The sequence below is a fragment of the Phaseolus vulgaris genome, chromosome 8 (assembly GCF_000499845.2).
Source record: "Phaseolus vulgaris cultivar G19833 chromosome 8, P. vulgaris v2.0, whole genome shotgun sequence".
Classification (NCBI taxonomy): domain Eukaryota; kingdom Viridiplantae; phylum Streptophyta; class Magnoliopsida; order Fabales; family Fabaceae; genus Phaseolus; species Phaseolus vulgaris.
Genome location: NC_023752.2, coordinates 2965397 through 2986639, shown reverse-complemented (window position 1 = coordinate 2986639; position 21243 = coordinate 2965397). Strand labels below are relative to the sequence as shown.

The window sequence follows — 21243 nt, the reverse complement described above, 5'->3', positions numbered from 1 at the left end:
AAGATTGGAATGACTATTTGAAGGAGTTTAGGAGTGAAGAAGTTAGTGAAGAGGATTTTTCTTATATTGGTTAAAAATTTAATAAATATAATAAACACTTTTAATATTGATTCAATTTTTAACAAAAGTGTTTTTATATTAATTAAATTTATAATCCTCACAAAATTGATATAGACTATTACTTAAAATTTATTAACACAAATGTCACTTCAATACTTATTTTTATTATCTATATCAATATTTTTCACCAATTATATATAATTAACTTAATTTTATTCTCTTCTCCTAAATTTCATTCATAATTTTAACTTCATCTTTCAGTGGCTTAATATACAGGATTTAAGTTTTACATTATCTTTCATCTCAACTCTTGCTATACTTCTAAGTTATAATACTAATCAGGAATAATTATTTTAACCAATGAACACACCATTGATACATAATATTTATCATTTAGTAAACAAAATAATGTGTTTTCCCTTCTTTACTTTGTAATCATGTTATTCAGAGTATTATGTGTCACCCACACTTTTGCTCTGGTTTCAATTTGGGTTTTCGTGCCCTTCCGCTTTATTACTCTATTCTTATTTATGATTAATTAACATATAGATTAGTTTATAATTAAAAAATTATTTTGTAATCATATTTTAAAGTGAACAAAATATGTTAAATAATATTTTTCATCTCTCAATCTAACATTATTGGCAATATATGCTATTTATATATATATATATATATAATGAGTTTACTACTATTATTTGAATTAGCATATGTTGTTCTTTTATAGGCAATAACACTGATGCTCAAAACGTCTTAGAAACTATTCTCTAGACACTTGTATAAATCATATTTATTATTATAAGAACACATTTGTAATAATCTTATTACTGAGACAAATGACACTTTGATCCAGTGAACTATAGAAAAAATGTAGTCTTCCACTTGTTGAATATCATGACAGAATTTTCGATCATATTAAAAACAATCAAATTTTTGCATATTGAAGTATTTTATTTTTTGCACATTTATCTAATTTATTAAAGATATTTATGCTCTTTTTTAATATAATTTTTACTTTTCTACAAGTAAGAAAAAACTACAAACTTTTTGTTTTTTAGAATACATTATTAGGTATTCAATTTTTTTTTTCTAAATACATGATTCTGCTTCTTCGATTCTCTTAGTAAAATTATATATTATAAGTGATTTAATAATTTAATAACAATTTAATAATAGATGACAATAGATTTGAAATATATCTGATAATATATAATAATATATTAATAAATAAATTTTAACTTTAACTCAATTTCATAAAATCTAACATGTAAAATGTCGTCTCATGACCTGTTTCCCTGACGGTGGAATCCGCCTTGGCTTCTTCCTTTGGCCTCCTCCTTTCCCTCCACCTTGCGTAAACATCTTGCACAAGACAGTTTTTTAACCGTCCCAAAATTTTAAACAATATATAAAGATCTAACTCCAAATTCAGCATTTTGTTTTCATTTCATTTCATGTTTTGATTCTCTTTGGATTACAATGGATGAAAGTGAACAAGAAATGGGCATCAAAGTGTACAATGCAACGGCACCACCCCAGGAAGGAGGAACAAGCAAGAACCCTCAGCAGAACAAGCGTCGTGCGATGGTGGCAAAGGGTGTCCAGAAAACCCTATCCAAAACCTCTCTCCTTGGCAACTTCCTTCCCACCGGCACTCTCCTTTCCTTCGAAATGGTGCTACCCTCCATCTACAAGAACGGACAGTGCACCCACATGAACACCCTCATGATCAACTTCCTCCTCCTTCTCTGCGCCCTCTCCTGCTTCTTCTTCCACTTCACAGACAGTTTCCACGGCCCCGACGGAACCCTCTACTACGGCTTCGTCACCACGCGCGGCCTCTCCGTCTTCAAGCCTTCGCTCCCCGCCGTGCCTGTGCCGCGCGACGACAAGTTCAAGGTGGGGTTCACCGACTTCGTCCACGCCGTCATGTCCGTCATGATCTTCGTTGCCATTGCTGTTTCCGATCACAGGGTCACCAACTGTTTGTTCCCTGGGCGCGAGAAGGACTTGGAGCAGGTTAGGGAGAGTTTTCCTCTCATGGTGGGACTCGTTTGCAGTGGCTTGTTCCTCGTCTTTCCCACTTCTAGACATGGGATTGGTTGCATGTCTGGCTAGTTCCTTCTCTTTGTTTATTTGTTTCTTTTAAGATATTGTCTGTTCTGTTTCCTGAGTAAATATTAGGCTTTTAATGTATTATTTATGATTCTCTGTATAATATCTGATGTATAATTCTCTTCATGATATATGATATATGATTCTCTTCATAATATCTAATGTATGATCCTCTTCATAATGACATTAGTATAATTTGCTCAACAGTGTATGTTCTCAATCATATTGAATAAGTTTGCTTTTTCTGTGCAGTAACAAAATTGGTGTGCATGTGGTATAATACTTAGTGTGAGTGCCCATTTTATTAAAAGAAGTTGCAAAAGTCTGAAAATAGGCCTTAATATTTACTTACTACTTAAATATGTTTTGAAACTCATGAAGTGTTCTTGAAAAATGATAGATTGCTTCAAAAAGAGAATGAGATGAAAATATTGAAAAAGATAAAGTCAAAGCCATCAAGAATTGCATCAAACCATTATGATGGGATTATTATATATAACTTGTATAAATTAGACAAACTCTGTTTTTTGGTGTTCCTTGACATTGTTAATCTTTTTTGGGGTTCTGTATGATGACCTAAACCATGATATTTTGGCGTGCCATAGGATTAGTACATAGGTTTGGGTCAGTTTAACAATGGTGGCATGTACTTTTTAGCTTACCAACCTACCCTTCCTGATGCTAAAATTCAACCACCACCTAAATCAAAAGAATGGGACTGGCAAGGATAAAATATTTGACACAATTTGTAGAATTGCTATTCCGTCTAAGGACATGTAAGATTCACTAATTTTGCTAAGGTATAATAATCAATAGAACAAAAGGTCAGTTAAAGCTGAATTTTGTCAACAGAATCAGTATAAAACCATAATGTTAATACTGCCTTGACTCCTCCTGAGTCATCATCAGATCACCTCCATGACCTAACCAACTCACTTTGTTCTATCTCTGTTCCTAACATCTGGACTTTGCAGAATAACAATACAAACCTGAATTTGAAGCAATTGTATACATATTTGTAACCCATCTAAAGGTTTCACAATGTCCATGTTTTAAGGTCAAAGGGTCTTTCATGAAGGTTTGTGTTAAGAGATGTAAAGGCACTCATGAGCCTTCTACTAGCAAGCAACTTTGTCTTTTAGAATAGTTGAGCCTTTGGAAGGAGACAGATTCAGTTTCTAGGAAAATGGGACCACCTTTCAAATATGGAATTTGATTTGTAAGTGCATTTCTGAAGGTCAATCTGACCATCCTTTTTCAGTTAACGCGATATAATCTCACCACTAACCATTTCAATAATATAATTTTAGTGGACAATATTTGCCTCCTCTGATTGTGAAAGCGTTGATTTGGGCTTAACTTTTACTGACATGATTAAGTGGTTTAGGGTTGCAAGAGTGGTAGAAAGTGGTTTAGGGTTGCAAGAGTGTTAGAAAGTAAGTGTTGTGCCATTTTCAAGCGGTGGTAGTTGTTTGTGGTGATGGGTGAAAAACATGAAAATTAATGTGTGCTTTTATTAGTAGTAACTCTGTTTTTATTTGCTTATTTTTATTTTTTTTTAAGAAAAAAAATTTAATAAAGTGCAAAGTATAAAAGAAAAAATTATCTTCACATTGGAAAAAAAAAATATCTTCTTATAAACACTCAAATGATGTTATCTCAAATATGGCAACCGGATAAGAATGGGACTAAAAAAAAAGGTATGAGATGTGGAAGGTAGCTAAGATTATGCTTCATTTATGGTTATTTAAAATTTTTAAAAAAATTAAAACTAACTTTTTACGTAAAAAGGAAAGGAAATGAAAGGTATGAGGTGGAGGGAGAATTTGACTAAGTTGTTTGAATGGCAGGATTTTCTAATATTCACGAACTGACTTTGGAAACTGTTGTACTTTTTTAGGCTTTGCCATTTTCACAGATGTAGTGCAGTGAAAGATATCCCATAATTAGAAAGGATGATCATTAGTTGTGAGATTCTGTAGATGTTGTCACAATGAGAAGGAAACACATGGATGGACACCGTGACACCGTGTATCATGACCTGTTTAATATATATTTCTCCAAGCAAAAATTTCAACCGAACGGGATGGACACCGTGACACCAATTGCCTTAAAAAATGTCCCCCTCTTCTAGTTTCCAAAATTATTTTAATCAAATCTCTCATGTGCATTTCTCTACCTCTAGTTTACTTTAAATTTCATTTATCTTCCAAAATAAAGAATAAACAATAAATATTGCCTTGAATCGTGTAAGAGATAACTTATTTCAAGTCACCAAAAGATAGCATTTATTAATTGTAATAGTTACTTATATGCAAGTTAAGAGGACTGCAAAAAAACATGACCGAATGTCAGGTGCAAAATAGATGCAGTTATGCTCAGCACTAAACGTTGAGAATTGTAATTATTAAGTCGATAATAAATAACTGCAAACATTCAAATTCACGACTCTTAAGTTCCTTATGACTGACATGGAAGTATGCCTCCAAGGTCGAAAAAACAAAGTTCCACCACCTGTAAAGAGGACATGTTATACACTAATCCATGGTAAGAGAAAGGGTCTCAGTGTATTTTTCAAAAACTAAATATGACTCAACCCCCAAAAAAACCCTGATTACAGTACAGAGCATGCTTGGGTCTTATAATTGCAACCATAAAAAACTGAACATGAATCAAGGAAAAGCATATTACCTCAGGTTCAAACGTACAGTGCAGGTGTCAGTTGTTGACTCAAATCATATCCGTAAATGACGAATTGCACTATACAGATGGTAGGTCACGGCTAAGGCAGAAATCTCCATGACAAGTAGGTTGAGTTTTGATGAATAAAATATAAACTGGTAGAAAGAGTCATAGGTGAGGCTAACCGAACCCATTTTTATATATATCATATAAAAAAGCAAAATGACACCGGCTAAGAAAGCTCCAGCAATTCTATTAAAAATTGAGAGAGTTGAAGAGAGTTGAGGCTGATAAAGAGGGAGATGAGGAGATAATGGACGAAAACCAGATGGGTTTGTCTCATTGGTTTTGCTTGGGATGTCGCTCATACAACGTTTATGACCAATCATTCCAAACGTGCCAGCTTCCATACTTCTCTCAAAACTTCTAGCCATCACAGTATTGACTCCCTTATGAATGAAAATGTCATCAGCCAAGTAACAGAAGACAAATGGACTCAACTCAATCATAGATAATTCACAATATAGGAACTCACCAATAGCATTGGACTCTGAGCAGCAGAAAATCTAGCACCATATCTGGCTCCAGCCAGCACAGTGGTGTCCAGTCCAGAAGCTTTATACATCTGACATAAAAGAACAATTCCACAGGAATTAGAAACTAAACAAAGCTAAATTAATGATTTGTATCACATTTTCAGGCGTAAACGTAATGGTATGCATGCAGGAGTTCAATTTTTTTGTATTAGAGAATGTTGAAAGGATTAATGACAAAATAGGTCAAAAAGGGTAGTACTACTTCGGTACCATGTTGAGAAAAGAGAAAACCAATATAATGAATTTCATTTGTTGTATAGACACAAATATTCTTATTTATAATGAAGAAAAAAAATACAATATCGAATAATGGGAAATATCAATATTTCGCTATCAAATCATATAATATCCTCTTGAGACTAATGTAATCAAATCATATCTCTAACACTCCCTCTTGAGATATGCCAAAGCTGACAAAACTAGTAGATACTTCCTTGATGTGACTTTCCCTTTGACAAAATGACAATCAATCTTCAATATGTTTTGTCCTTTCAAATCATATCTTTAACACTCCCTCTCTCAAACTAGAATATATGTATCATGAGGCAAACTTGTTAAAATTGATCTGAGGACACGACAACTACTAAAACAAAATTGCTCAAAGAACATGACGACTGCTGGTAAACAAAAATGCTCAAAAAGCAACAGCGGCTTGGGATTAGGTTATGATGATTGTTCATCCAATGATGAGTAGTGGATTACAGAAGATTAGCATCAGCAGAAAGAAGGATTAGGTTTGGATGAAAACTTAGTTCCCATCCAATTTGAAGAGGAAGAAACTACACCTCAGAATTATTTAGACATTACTAATTTGAATGGTGAGATTGCAAATGGAGTTTAATATCTCTTGAGTAATAAGATTTTAACTTGAAAGATTATTTGCATTAGATGGAGCTATTGACTTATTGTTTACACCTTATTGCCTAACTGTTTTATATGCTTATTATATTATTTTTGGCTTATCATGTTGAACTGAAGTTCAATTATGTATTTCAAGTGTGATATAATGATGTTACTTTAATACGCATGCATGCCCACACAATCACACATGTGTGCATACATATGAATTTAATAAATTTTGTAGGATCTTGCAATCCGTATTATGATCTCCCAATTTGCAATCCATACTTCACTTTTGGACCTTGAGGAAGATCTCAATTTTGACTACCTTAGTTTATAAACAGTTAGTTCAGTCAGCCAGCTGGCTGTAGCTGTTTCTCTTCCTTGTAGATGAAGCTACCTGGAAGCTATATAATATTTGTTGTAACAGAATTCTAAATGCAATGAGAAATCAAATTTTCTTGCATCAATTGTCTCTATACTCTCTCCTCTCTGTAAATTCTAATAGAAAGTTGGAAGGAGCATAAACATCTGATAACAATCGGTTTTCTGGTATTTTTCTAGAGTAATTGCATTGTCCATGAGGTTTCTTTTGTTCTAATTTTTTGTTCTTAGATTAGATTTGTATTTTCTCCAAAATAATAGTTTTTACAAAAAAGTTATAAAAATTGCATTTTACTGCTTATATTTTGCTTGAATCGTCTAACAAGTGCTTTGATATTTGAAGGAATACTTTTCGAATTGATTTTGACCTTAGAAGCTTGAATGAAGATGTTTATATAATGAAGATTTGTTTTCATTAGACAGTCACCAGTTTATTCCCATATATAAAAGCGAGTTTTTTTTTATCTAGTTGACAATTATAGTTTCCTTTAATGACTGAAAACTAACATTACAAATGTTTATTGTCGATTCCATTGATAGTTTAATAATAAAAAATTGTTAGAAACTAAGCAGATTTCTTTTGTTTTACAGTGTTCTTCTCTCAATATTGGAACCAACCAATATTGCTTTGCAAGTGGTTTGCAAAGTTATTGCGACCTGATGTTGACCTTTGCAAGTCGTTCTTATGGCTAACCAACCATGAAACTTCATCTATTTCACCTCTTTCCTCTGGCATTAATTAGTAGAGGTGCTTTTTCCAGTCAAATGGTCAGGATGACTCTGATAGAAATATACATGCTTCAGAAACAGCAGGAAAATCCTCTGAAGATCGAAATATACCCCTTTTCCCAACCTGAACTGCAGAGTATGATACTAACAAATTTGTAAAATGTTCCTAAGCAAAATAGTTCTGTTTCTAACATTGGGGATGAGCTTGGAATCCAAAAACGTGGCTGAGAAACACTCCACTCATCATTTTCTTACTAATATCTTGGATGCTGGCCTTGGTTTACAATACTTCAATCTGCAGGCAGAATATTTTCAACTTCTAAACTACCATGCTTGTGAACTTTGTGCTTCTGGGTTCAGACGTTTAGCTTTAGATTTTCATTCTCAGAGTGATGTCACTATTGAAAGCCATGATGCTGCAATTGCTGCTCTTTTGTTATCAGCAGAATGTCATGTAAATCCTGATTTTATGTTGTCTATTGGAGCCTCTTCAGAACTTATGGACTCTGTGAATGTTAATGAATGTAAAATGGTGCAGCCTCCTGATAAAGTTAAGGTGAAAAGGACTTCTGGATTGAATAAACCTACCTTCGAAACTATTGTACGACAGAAAGAAAAAGAGATAAACTTGTTTTATACATACTGCTTGAGGCTGCAGAATTCAACAGGAAATATCATTTAAGAGAATTGGATGGAGAAATTGGTCCTTATTCTGCTGAAGGTTTTGATGAACAGGTTATAAAGCTGTCTCCCCTAGATGTACAGTATGCTGATGCTCTAACCTTAGTTCAGCAAAACCAAGCCCTGCAGTGTAACTTTTTTATCCAACAGTTGCAAGGAGACTAAATCTCAATACATGAAAATCTCCTGCAGAGTCTTGAGTACTTCTTGCACACAGGCACCAAATTATGTTATCCTCCAGAACATGTGATTGATGTTTTTAAAATATGCTGAAGAATTGAACAGGTTGCCGGCATCTCTTTTCATCACCAGCTGAAGGAAAGTAGTTTGCATATGACACAGGAAATAATGCATGGGGTAGAGCAACATTGGTTACTGCTACAGAGATTGGCAATTGCTGCTTGTGGTGGAGACAGAGCAAAATTTTGTAACAACTTTACAAAATGCTTGTGGTGGAAATTTAATTCCTTCTACAGCCGGGATGCAAAGGATTCTATTATAGTTTTCTTGTCCCTTGCTGTTAATTGCGATTGAACCCTTTACCACTAGATGTAAAGAATGCATTCCTAAATGGGGACTAGGAAGAATAAGTGTTCCACCACCTGGATTTGTTGGGAAATTGAAGTTTAACCAAGTATGGAAGCTGAAGGTCTTTGTATGGACTAAAGCAGTCTCCAAGAGCGTGGTTCCAACACTTTACAACTACTATGACCGTACGATGTTCAATAAATACATGACCAAAAATAAAATTGTTGTTTTGATTGTACATGTTAGATGACATTATTATGACAAGGAATGATTGCTGAAATTTAGCATTTGAAGAAGAAACTGGCTGCTGCATTTGAAGTTATAGATCTTGGTCCATAAAAGTATTTTCTTGGAATTGAGTTTGCTAACTCGAAAGCAATCTTTATTAATCAAAGGAAGTATATACTATATTTGCAAAAGGAAGTTGGCTTATTGGGGTGCAAGTTATAGAACTAAACATGTAGAAGTTGATAAACACTTCATTAAGTCTAAAATAGAGGAAGGGAAGATTTTCATTCCTATATTCCAAGGGTTTAGCTAAGAAACACTTTAATGACATGATTAGGAAGCCATCCATGTACAACATGTTCAAGCTAGCTTGAGGAGGAGTGTTGAACGTTTGTGATGAGGACACTTCTATTCACTCTTAGAGCATCTAGCACTAGCTTCTTAGACTGTAATTGAGAGTAAAACTCACTGTTTTAGATGAGATTCGCATAACTGGATGAAACTAAACCATAATTAGAATGATTGCTTTTATCTAGTTTTCATATACATTTTGCTCTCATCTTGATCTTGACCATTTCCGGGACCTTATTAATGATAATGCAGATGAAGAATTACAAAGTTAAAGCCTAAAGAGTGTTAATGAAGAAGGGCCAGACGATCTCAATCGTCACACACATTAGACGATCTCCCTAGAGAGTCTAATGTTGGAAAAATTGCTCTGAAGAGAAAGATTCGAATTCGGTTATCCTTTGTGAAGATTTTGAAGATTTCTCAGTGAATAATTATGCCACTTTGAAGTTTGGAAAGTTTGGTTAAGAAAGGACTAGACGCTTCTGGTGTTGAAAGTCATTAGACGATCTTCTCGAAGAATCTAATGATGGATGTTTCATACTGAGAAAGGAAGATATTGGTTCAGTAATTCTATTACATTATGAGGATTCAAGGACCATAACAAACTCAATCTTATGCAAAGAGATTCTCTCAAATTCTGCAATAAAAAATACCTATGCAAAACACGTAAAATATAGAGCAAATATCCTTCGAAGATATTATTCAAGTAAATCTTCTGAAATATCTCTCTCGGAAGCACTGGGCTTTATTACAATCAATGCGCAAATCTGAATCAAGTTTGGAAACAATACATTTGGAAGAGAAGTGAAAATTAAATTAGGAACTATAGAGAAAGAGAATATTTGCTGAATAAATTGAAGCAAAGAAAGGAAATATTTGATAGTTGTTAAACAATATCCTGAGACAGATTTTGATTTTGTGCAAAGAAAAGAAAATTATAAAAAAAGACTTTGGAGAAAGAACATAGGCCTCGAGTTTCATAGCCAAATAGCACTTTTAGACCTAGATTTATTTTTCTTTTGCTTACATCTTCCTCATGGAAGGTTAAACCTTTAGGATCGATTCCATTGTGATTTCCCATTGAATTACTGAGATTCTATTCAATAAAATTTTGTTCTTCAATTTTCTACAGCAGTTTGTTTTAATCCTATGGTCTTTTTGAATTTGAGTTTCTACTAAAAAAATTGTTTTTGAACGCTGGTTGAGAATACAGTTCTTTTCGCTACTGTTTCTATCATAATTCTTGGTTAGTTCGCTTAGTTCCAATCAATCTCTTGTTCCCTTAGTTCCAATCAATCTCTTGTTCCCTTAGTGCAAGAGGTAGAAGAAAAACATCTCACGAGTAGATACTTGGAGGCGAGAGAGACCCTGAACGCTTGTTTTACAGATAAGATTACATTGAATTTGATTGATGTTTATTTGATTAAGTTTGACATCTGTGTGAGAATAAGGATGATAATCTTGGGATAACCAATTAGGAACTTGGGAGTCCACATGTTTTCCCTACTGTTTTTAAACGTCAACTTCACTTTTCTGCACAACAAATTAGTGCAATTTTCAGACTTAAAAAACTAGTTATACCTTTAACAACAACTCACTATATTTCAAAATTGCCAAGCCTCCCCAACAGTTTCATTGGTAACCAGGACTAGTTAGTTAACAACTAGCTTTACTTCTAACTCTAGCATACTACTCTTGCACGGTCAGAACCAACTAGTCTTGTAACAACTTCAGAACTTTTCAGCAACTAAAAACGAAGTATAAAGGGGGCAGGATCATTAGATTTAATCAGATTAATAAAAGTTGCAGCAGCAACGACAGCTTCCCTCAGTCTTGAGGGAGAAAACACGAGTGTAGGTTCACACAAGCAATCACAAGTTAGAGGTACATAAAGCATATTAACTCCATGGAGTGTGGTTAAATTGTGAAATCTCATAAACAGTGACGGGAAAGATGCATACCAACGAATGAGAATCACAGCCAAGCTTATTCGCAGGAACTTTGGGAAGGCCAGTCAAGTTTCCGCCAGAAGCGTCTTCCTTCGCTGAAACGACATTAGCATAAAAGGAATGAAACAATCAGAAGAAGAAAATTGAACTCGGCACCTGCGAAACAAATTAAGGCCGCAGAGCAACAGGAATCACGAGAATCATCGAAATCAATAAAACGCGAATTAAGAAATTGATGCAGCGATGAGCTATTTGCTCTCTTTGGCGTTATTAATAAGAACATAGATGTTTGCGGTAATCGGACATGCGAGGTGTAGGAGCGGAAACAAAGGAAAATGTGAAGGATGGATGAAAATAAATGCATTGAAGAAGGAAATGGAAAGACGAAAGGGAGAAGGAAGGGAGTTACCGAGAGGCATGGAGGCGGTGTTGCGGTGGAAGAGATCGGCGAAGGGAGAGAGAGGTCCGATCTGATTGTGAGGAAGGTGATGGGAGGTGCCGGAGAGGGAAGGGAAGGTTCTGGAAAGTGAAGAAGAGGAAGAAGAGAGCAACTTAGATTTCGTAGATCGGAGGACCCAAGACATCGTGCTCTGCTCTGCTCTGCTGATGAATTTTCGGAGATTGAAAGGAATGACGATTCCAGAGAAGAAGAGAGACTGACGGCGTGAGATTTGTACCAGGAATGTGTATCAGGGATGATCACGTGAGGAGCACGTGATGGATTGAATGTAAAATAGGATTTGATTAAAGGTGTAAGTTAAATATTTTGACAATAATCATTGGTAAAAATAAAAAATACGAATATTTGATATTTAAAATAGTCATTACAAAGATTTACGTATAATTAAATAATTATGTAAACAAAATTCCAAGTATTGTTTATTCATGAAATAAGAGACTTTTTTTAATTTGAAGTACTTTAATAAAATACATGAAGGATTTTTAACTTTAATAAAAACATAGATATATAATTTATTTATTTTAAAAGAGTTGTATTTAATGCACTAATTTATATTGAATTTATAGTAAGAAAAAAACAATTAAATTAATAATTGCATAACATTTTAAAAAAATCTGTCGATATTAGGACATGAGATGCGAATTTGATAAGTTATAATATACACAATCATTGACTATATAAGACTTAAAATTCCATTATTTGTGACCTTTATGAAAACAATGGAAAAAAAAAAGAAAAACAATTTATAATGGACCCATTAATAATTTTCATTCAAGATAATTACCATCCTTGATGCCATATGCCTCAATTTGACATGCTTAAACAGGGCAGATGCACAGTAATATGGTAAAACAAAAGTATTAATTAAAATAAAATATATCTATCTCAATTAAAAGCCTAATATTTTACAAATCTTATTATCAAATATAATGATCCAAAATTAGTTGTCCTTAAATGTTACTTCTTTCTTCTTAAAATTATTGCAATAATACAAATTCACACCTTGGCAAAGATGAAACCATCCCTAGTTGGAAGCATAGCATTTTGTGTCCCAATTACCATATGAAGCCACAAGGGTCCAACATTAATTTTAGTGAAAGTATATATGAAATTTTGTTTCTCACAAGCATATTAGTTATCCATGTGAAGAGATATGCCCCTGGCTGCCATATGATGTTACTATTTCTGCACGTAAGACCCTTACAAGGATCAACAACTCAAATACTGTGCATGTTTCAATGAAAACATGTCTTCTCAACCATGCTTCACTATTCCTTCCTCTTCACATTAATTACATTTATTTACTTATCCATTTAGGTACAATAACTGGGAGTGAGGTTGAATTGAATTTTGACATTTTTTTTTTTACAGGTAAAAAATTAAATTATCTAATAGATTGTCTACCTAATCGTCTAACATATCATTTAGTAGAAAAGTTTTGTAGAATCGTCTAACAATAAGAATTGAAGTATGAGCAACAATAAAAATAATGAAATATTTGTTAAGACGCTAGACGGTCCAATACTTGATAGATAGTCTAACACTCATTAGATGGTCTTATGATAAGAGAGTCTATGAGTTTTGATGATAACAAACACTATGGTGAGATAAGATTTCTATCAAAGCTATTGTATGTGCAAAATTAGACAAAAACACATTAGACAATCTATTAAGATTAAACTTGTTAGACACTCTTGCAATATTAAAACTGTTAAACTGTCTCTCAAAGTTAAGTTTATTATATAGTCTTTGTGTTTATTAAAGTAAGGTCAAACTATAAGGTATTAACACATTAGACAGTTCAATCATGCATAAACTCTATAGATAGTCTCAGAGTACAAGGACATGTTGGACGGTCTTGTTAGACGATCTTTGAAGACTTAACATGTTAAACGATTCCAAAGAACGAGCCAAGTTAGACAAAACAATTTTCATGAACTCGTTAGACATTTATTTTGCTTTTTACACGTTAAACGGTCTAACGTATCAAGGAACATAACAAGAGAAATAACAGGATTTTCACTTGGATGAAGGTAAAAATGACTTTGTAAAGAAAAAGAATGAATAGATTCTTCACTTATGTTGAAATGTTGAAAAGAAAGAAACAAGAACCAAAAAAGAAAAAGAAGAAAAAGAGCTCTTTGAAAAATTTATTTGAATGTAAAAGAATCACCACACGAGGAAGAAAAAAATGTACCGGAGAATCACCTAAACTACTAATTTTTTTTATTAACGTATCTATAACTTGATCGAATTGCACTGAAAAAAAATTGATGATCGACTAAACTCTACTGAAAATGTTTACTTTTGGTCCACCCTCAATAAAAAAGAGCTTTAGATTATCATTACAAGGTTGCTAAATCGTTATAAGAATGTTAACTTTTAAATTGTTGTCATGAGTCAAACACTTGATGTATTTTTACACTAATACTTTAATTTGTTTAAACATTGAAATTAAATCCGACAAGAAAGTTTGCGAATTTTTGCATTATAATAATGCTCTCAACCTCATCTTGACCAAAATGCTAATCAATCACTAACATAATACAAAAATTACACTTATTCCCCATGCCTTTCGCCAATGAAAAATTAGACGACATGACAAGTGGAGGAATGAATGCACTTGCTACATCACACTGCAAGGGACTCGTTGTTGGGATCATTTTGCAGGAATATGTTACAGCAGTTAATTGGACATGGACTTTTCATATTATGTAAAGATTTTCGGAAACATCATTATAAAGAATCATTACTAGAATGTTCATCATTGGATATATTTGATGACGAATATCCTGTGTTAGCAGGACCAAACAATAATTCTAGGCAGAAGTCAGGTCCACATATTGAGCTTCCCTTCTTCCCAACTTTGTCCAACTCTTGTATTGTGAGCTACAAAAGAATAGTTAAAAAAGGGAACTCTACTCAATTATAAATTTCAAACCAACACAAAGCAAATGACATGCCATATGAAGTTCATTTCATATTCACAGTTGTATTTCTAAAGTAATATGAATATCATGTAGTTAAAATCATGATAACTTAGTTTCTTTTGTCTACTCACTTATATTTCATTGTCTCTTAGCATAATGCCAGTGTTTTATAAGCCTCACCTTGAAAAGATTTTGCATGACAAAGGACATATTCTTGCTGGTTTGGTTTTACTCAAATTTGAAGGTGTAATTCTCTTCCATCTAAATATATCAGCATACACAACTAAACTACCATGAATAAAGGATGCTATGAAATTACCTGTAGCAAGCTGTTCTTAATAAAAGCTGTGTTAAAACAGCAGTAGAAAAGGCGACCTCCTATCATTTTCTCATAGAATATGACACGTACATCTCCAGTTACCTGTACAAAGATTTAAAGTAAAATCAGAACATCTGGGGGTAGAAGTGAAAATGGATATTAGTAAAAGAATTCCATGAGCAAATACCAATACTTCTTGATTAGTATTTTTTTTTTCACAATTTGTAAAAAATAAAAGAGCTAAACCAATAAAAGGGTGCTATGATAAGAAAGAAACTGATTAGAAAAGGACTAATTTCTTGGTCATTGATTACTTACTTGTATGGGTTTATCAAAGTAATGGTCCAAACATGATTTTTGGTATATAGCAGGACTCTCTGTGTCCATTTGAACTACAATGCGAGGTTCTTCTGTTTCTGATTGCTTTCCATCATCATCATCTTCAAGAATAGATATATAATAGCGAGGACTGTTGTTTCTCTGGTATCCTTTCTTAATTTGTCTACAGCTGCTACGGTAAGCTTCCACTGATGGACGATACACCTCATTAGGAATCTGTAAACAAATGGAACAAGAAAAAAAAAATATAAGGTGGCCTTCATAAACCATTCCAGAAAGACAATCAGTATTCCATACATTGTTGTATCATAAATTGTGGTGAACTTGCCTCTTGTAGCTCTGAGATGACAAAGAATATAGTGTCAATGTTGACTGTATCATAAAGCCGGATTCGCCGCAATTCTCGGCTAGACGGTGGAGGCAACTTCACTTTTGGTGGTTCGTTTCCAGTTCCTCTAAGGACAGAATTAGAAAGTAGAGTGTCCCAATATGTCACATAACGTCGTTGACTTGGTATTGATACCTGATCCCACATAAGCAATAACATTTAGTTAACTTAATTATTGGGGTGAAAGAAGAGTACATATTATTTTCACATTCAGAACCATTTATTACCAGTTTATCATTAGTGGATAGTCATTGTTTAAGCATTAGCAAAAACTTGTGTTGGTGAAGATAGATTTACATTTCAAATTGTTGGAATTATACCTAATTTAACTTACTCCTTCATTATTGGTTGTTCGTCTATCTGCATACAGTTGAAGAGCCTCATCAGCTGACATGCCGCAATAACTTAGGTATGCACACACCATTAATCCAGTTCTACCTTTTCCTGCCTGCATAATTGGAACCAAAGAATACAAATGAGAAAAAATGTAATAGCTATAGCTAGATGTGCTAGGAGAAAGTATTTTACTCATTTTTTTTATCAGCAAAGATTAAATGAATTAAAAAAGGACACTTCAGGAGCACCCCAACTCTTATACAAGTGCCGAAAAAAACCCACATCACATAACTACAAACCAAAACATAGCAATAGAAAGTATTTTACTCGTAAATTTAACATTTAAAGAATTTTCTTCTTTGTAGCAAACTAATTAATCTTGGAAGCAAAATTTCACTTGCTTTTAATTGCATTGATATATCAAGGGTCTCCAATTTATACATAGTTTTAAGTGGAATAATTTTACACAATCTTTATGAAATATCAAATCAGTAAGAGTGAATAGCCATAAGTTCATAACAACTTAAGCCAACTATAAAACTCATTTAGATGACATCATGGCTTCATTCTGAAGATGAGAGTGAAGTTGTTTGCCTCACCATCAAAATCTCATGTGGCATATTATGATATTTATTGAGTTATTTATTTCCCCAAAATATAATGTAATGAATTCTAAATCTTATTTGAAATTTGCTCAAGATTCTATAGGAAGTGTAACCTCTCATACCATGCAATGAATAACAGCAATATTTTTGGGGTCACTTGACAGCCATGAATCCACACTTTCACAGAAAGCTCTGATCATTTCAAGAGATGGCACATGGTTATCATCAAAGGGGTATGCTTCCACACGTCCATAGAAGTGAGCTGGATCATAACTTTCTTCTATACAGAGATTATAGATCTGAAAATTTTAGAAGTGATATGGCTTAGCTATAACAATGACCAAAAGTGGGATAGGAAACAAGTAGAATGATAGGTACAAACAACAGCCTCTACAACTGTCATTTGTCAACATTGATACCGAGTCAGAAGATCGAACAAGAAAAAAATTATAGATTAGTCTTCAGAGTAAACTAAAGAAAAAATAGGTAATAATAGTGTCATCCACTTTTACGAAGATGTAAGTTACATCAGACAAATGAAGAAAATTAAATATCAGTAGCAAGGAATGAAAAACGAAAATCATAATAACCCACAAGTGACCTCAAAGTATCACCAGTACACAAATAACTGGCCTAAACTCAAGGGGAAAAGTCTAGTCTTTTTCATCAAATAAACATGACATTAGTGCCATTTGAAAGATTTGGTACAAGAAACTAACCACTGTCATGCCCTATACTAGATTAAATAACAAAGACAAACTAAAAAAACTCTGGATTTAAAGAACAATAGTTCAATAGACACACAAATTAGAGCATAGCTAAACAATTATGGATAATCATGATGAATTTCCAATGCATTGAAGGTAGACAAGATAATAATATGCACTATACATGACTATGAGTTGAAGGTGCACCTTATAGTGGTCATAATGTCTCATGTCCAACACAGATTTAACTTGCCAGAGAGGATTTCGATACATTGCTCGCATTCTTTGGGAAGGAAATGACATTGCTAATACTCGATCGGTGATATATGACATGTCAAGATCATAACCAGCTATAAGCATTCTTCTGCGTTGCTTAGATACCAAGTTACGAATAAAATTCTTGGTTAGGTAACTGATCATGTGATGATGTAAACTTAGGTCCTCAGCTTTGGGTGGATCCTGCTTTGTAAGTTTCAACCCCATTAGGTTGATAAGCCAGGTTCCACACTGACAAGAAACCTATGACAAAAAATAAAAAGTTTGTAAAATAAAGAGTGATAAGGGTTAGATGCACAATCAAAAAGAACAAAAATCAGTGAACTGCCTAAATATTAATCATTCATTCATGAAGCTTTATAGTACATATTCTACTCTGTTGCAGGGTACACCTTTTTTTACAAGTATTCATGAAAGGTGTGCAATGAACGCATGGTATCACAGGATACACCACTTTAAACCGATTTTCGCTAATCAACCAAAATCAAATCACTTCAACAAAAGCTTATAGGAAAATAATGTTCATTCTCAACTAACTCAGAAAAACAAAGAAGCATTACAATCATTATATAGAAGCTGCCCTTATACTAATCATTTAATGGAAATTATAGGTTTCAAGCAACATCAGGTTGTTAAAGGCTTTAAACCATAGTCCTTGATATTATGGTTTTTGAGGTCTCCACACAACTCAACATGGCCATATCTGTCTGCAATTTTCCATAATTTTGATAATCGCAACACACAATCACAGCAATAAGCAAGAGATTACATCCCCAAATTATCAATCATAAATTGCATTTATGATCCATTAGTAGAAGATGAACATAATGTCTGGCTAAAGTTATAAAATTTTGTCCATTTTTTTTTGTTAAGAATCCCTTTTGTAAAAGATAAAACATTTGGGCATAAATTTTCCTTCCTGGATCACTACAATATGTGATTTTTCACAGCCACATTGTAAAACAAAGAAAAAACGAAAACAAAAGACAGAGAGAGAGAAAGTGGGTGTGATCAATGATGATACTTAATTAAGCGGAACATGTAGCTGCCGATCAGGGCTCTGAAATTGGAATAGCAGAAAACAGCAAAACCTAGGGCTCCAAAGGAAAGTAGGAGACCCTAGAGAAGCTGGTGATGGGATGAAATGAGGAGGAACTCCATGACCCATGTTGTGATAGGTTAGGTTGGTAACAAAAGAGAGAAAAATTTGGGAATGGGATTGGCAGAAATGATTTTCCATATTTAGAGGAAATGGTGACCTCATTTCATCACAATATCGCCAAATTTGGACACAACACAGCCGAAAACATAGGAAAGGCTCTGTTTTGTTATGTTCTGTCCTGTCTTACTTTGTTCTTTCCCATTACTTTTTCTCATGTTATGTTGCCTTTCACAAGGACCCAAACACTTTATACTCTTCATTCACTTCACTCATACATCTCACGTTGCAATTTTTTTCCCAAAACTTGTTTTGAAATGCTTAATTTCTCCTGGTTCCCAAAATTGTCAATTTTTTTTTTTTTTTAGATTAAGGTGTTACAAATCATGTGAGAGACATCCATTAACTTAAACAGACAATCGATGTCTCTCTATATAACACTCACAGACACGGATACGAATACGAAGATATGTATATCTTTTAGAATGTAGTACAGGAGAATATGGTTTATACATTATATAATTATAAATTATATAAATTGACAATAAAAATTTATATGCACATGTATGTTTTAATTATTTTAGCATACAAATGATTCTTATTGTTGGTTCAAAAGAATTTGTTCCTTATTTTTATAATCATATTACAAATTTATATAAAAAAATTTAAGTTTTTAGAAAATTAATGTATTTCTCCTTTTTAAAATTATGTTAAAACTGTGTTAAAATTATCAAAAATCCAACAAATATTTTTTAAATTGAACATTTCACTAATACGTATTCTACAAAGTGTCGTATGAGTATTACATGAGTTTAAATAATTAAATTTTATTCTCAAACAATTAGAAATTATAAGTATAAAATTTAGGCAATCAGCATATATAAATTAAATTCATATTTAAATTACTGTATGGTATGACCTAAATTTAGTCTGTATTATGAAATATAATAATTACTCTCACTAAAATCCATTTTTCTCCTCTTCTTTAATCTCATATTTAGTTTTTTACTTCTTGGTCAAATCTCAAAAGTAGTTCCCAGAGGGTGATGATATTCTTACACCCAATTTTTTTTCTAATTCCCATTTTATAATAAAATATTATATTTTGTTAATAAAATTAATATAAATAAATAATAATATATTTTGATTTTCAAATCAAAGTGAAAAAAAAAATATGGATGTTAAAATTGGATCAAGTATGAATTTTGTTTACGTCCCGTGCAAACAAATTATATTTTAAAAAGTGTGAAAAGGGAAGAAAGCGAGTAGGCACGAGATTCATTGGGAGAGAAAATTTTGAGTGAGGAGTGATTGCAGAACCACCGCGGAACCCTTCGCCGCTGAACCCCGCCGGCGAATCGGCCCCACAAGGAGAGGAGTGATTGCAGAAAAGCGGAACCGTTGGCATTATTCTCATCGCATCTCGTAAGTTGATTTTTAGGATTTCTACTTTTGAATATTTGGGTAAGGGTGTCCATGGAAAGCATATCGACGAGGGAGAGCGTGGAGCTTGACAGAGACTAACGTGAACGGACGATCCTGTGGCGTAAACGGACGACCGTCTAGCACAAGCGTCTACCGTGAGCGAACGAGCGTCCAGGACTAGCGTCTAGCATGAGCAAAAGAGCGTCTATCATGAGCAAACGGGCGTCTAGCATGAGCAAACGAGCGTCTAGCTTGAGCGAACTAGCGTCTATCCTGAGCCAACAAGCGTCTATCGTGAGTCAACAAGCGTCTAGAGTGAGTCAACAACCGTTAGCGTGAGCCAAGGAGAGTCTAGCGTGATTTCAAGCTACAGAGAAAGAGAGAAACTGCAGAAGAAGAAGAGAGATCTAGGCGTGAAAACAGAGGAAGATTTACAAAAAATGGGGAGCGCAACAGTGGGTTGACACCCGTGCATTACTGTGACAGATTGTCATTGTGAATGCTTGTATCTGAAGTGTATAGGTTTCTACTTGGTCCTTTGTTTTCTTTCCCGTAATAATTTTCCTTTGGTTAATTAGTTAGTATTTTCCTGTTTATTGTATTCTGAGGAGTCCTATACATTGTATGTTTTCTTTTGACCTCGTCAAATATTTGTTGCTAAATCGAACCTATAATGTTTCCTTTACTTTAGTACTGTGACTACTTATTAGTATGGTTATTAAAACCAATTTGGAACTTTACGTGGTTGTCTATTTAGTTCACTTAGAAGTAAGTTATAAAGTGGTTAAAAGTTCAGTAAGAATGTAGCAGTGTTGGTATATGTGAACCGTATGATATGAAGTTATTATGTTGGTCAATTAGGTAGTTATAACATGGTTAAATATTCAGTAAGAATATACAAAAGGAAGTTAGACACTGTTAATGAAAAACGGACATAACAGTATTATGAAAGGAAGTGCTGGCGGATTGCTGCACACCACATGGCGTTGGCGAATTCAGTTTTCTCTGCCAGCACATTGTGGCCACTTTAGATGTGTGATTTTATTTGATGTGATCCATGGATTTGATTTGGTGTGATGCATGGAATTGACTTTGAAATGTTTTTGCAGCATATAAATGACAACTCCTGAACATGAAGTTCATGAATCGGAGAAAA

At 33.6% G+C, this 21243-nt stretch overlaps 3 protein-coding genes across 3 annotated transcripts; 1 reads left to right on the top strand and 2 right to left on the bottom strand.

Annotated features, from left to right (window-relative positions):
- Positions 1-1367: 1367 nt before the first annotated feature.
- LOC137825904 (protein DMP9-like) lies at positions 1368-2356 on the top strand. Its single transcript, XM_068631707.1, has one exon. The coding sequence runs from the start codon at positions 1540-1542 to the stop codon at positions 2176-2178; it is 639 nt and encodes a 212-aa protein (XP_068487808.1). The 5' UTR covers positions 1368-1539; the 3' UTR covers positions 2179-2356.
- A 2080-nt stretch (positions 2357-4436) lies between these two features.
- Positions 4437-11873, bottom strand: LOC137823745 (uncharacterized). Its single transcript, XM_068628999.1, has 5 exons — positions 11553-11873; positions 11156-11238; positions 5393-5482; positions 4867-5306; positions 4437-4689 (listed from the first exon to the last, which is right to left on the bottom strand). The coding sequence occupies exons 1-4, from the start codon at positions 11725-11727 to the stop codon at positions 4911-4913; spliced, it is 744 nt and encodes a 247-aa protein (XP_068485100.1). The 5' UTR covers positions 11728-11873; the 3' UTR covers positions 4437-4689; positions 4867-4910.
- A 2243-nt stretch (positions 11874-14116) lies between these two features.
- LOC137826975 (phosphatidylinositol 3,4,5-trisphosphate 3-phosphatase and protein-tyrosine-phosphatase PTEN1) lies at positions 14117-18801 on the bottom strand. Its single transcript, XM_068633145.1, has 8 exons — positions 18528-18801; positions 17435-17746; positions 16643-16819; positions 15914-16027; positions 15520-15714; positions 15171-15407; positions 14853-14954; positions 14117-14492 (listed from the first exon to the last, which is right to left on the bottom strand). The coding sequence occupies exons 2-8, from the start codon at positions 17708-17710 to the stop codon at positions 14340-14342; spliced, it is 1254 nt and encodes a 417-aa protein (XP_068489246.1). The 5' UTR covers positions 17711-17746; positions 18528-18801; the 3' UTR covers positions 14117-14339.
- Positions 18802-21243: the final 2442 nt, after the last annotated feature.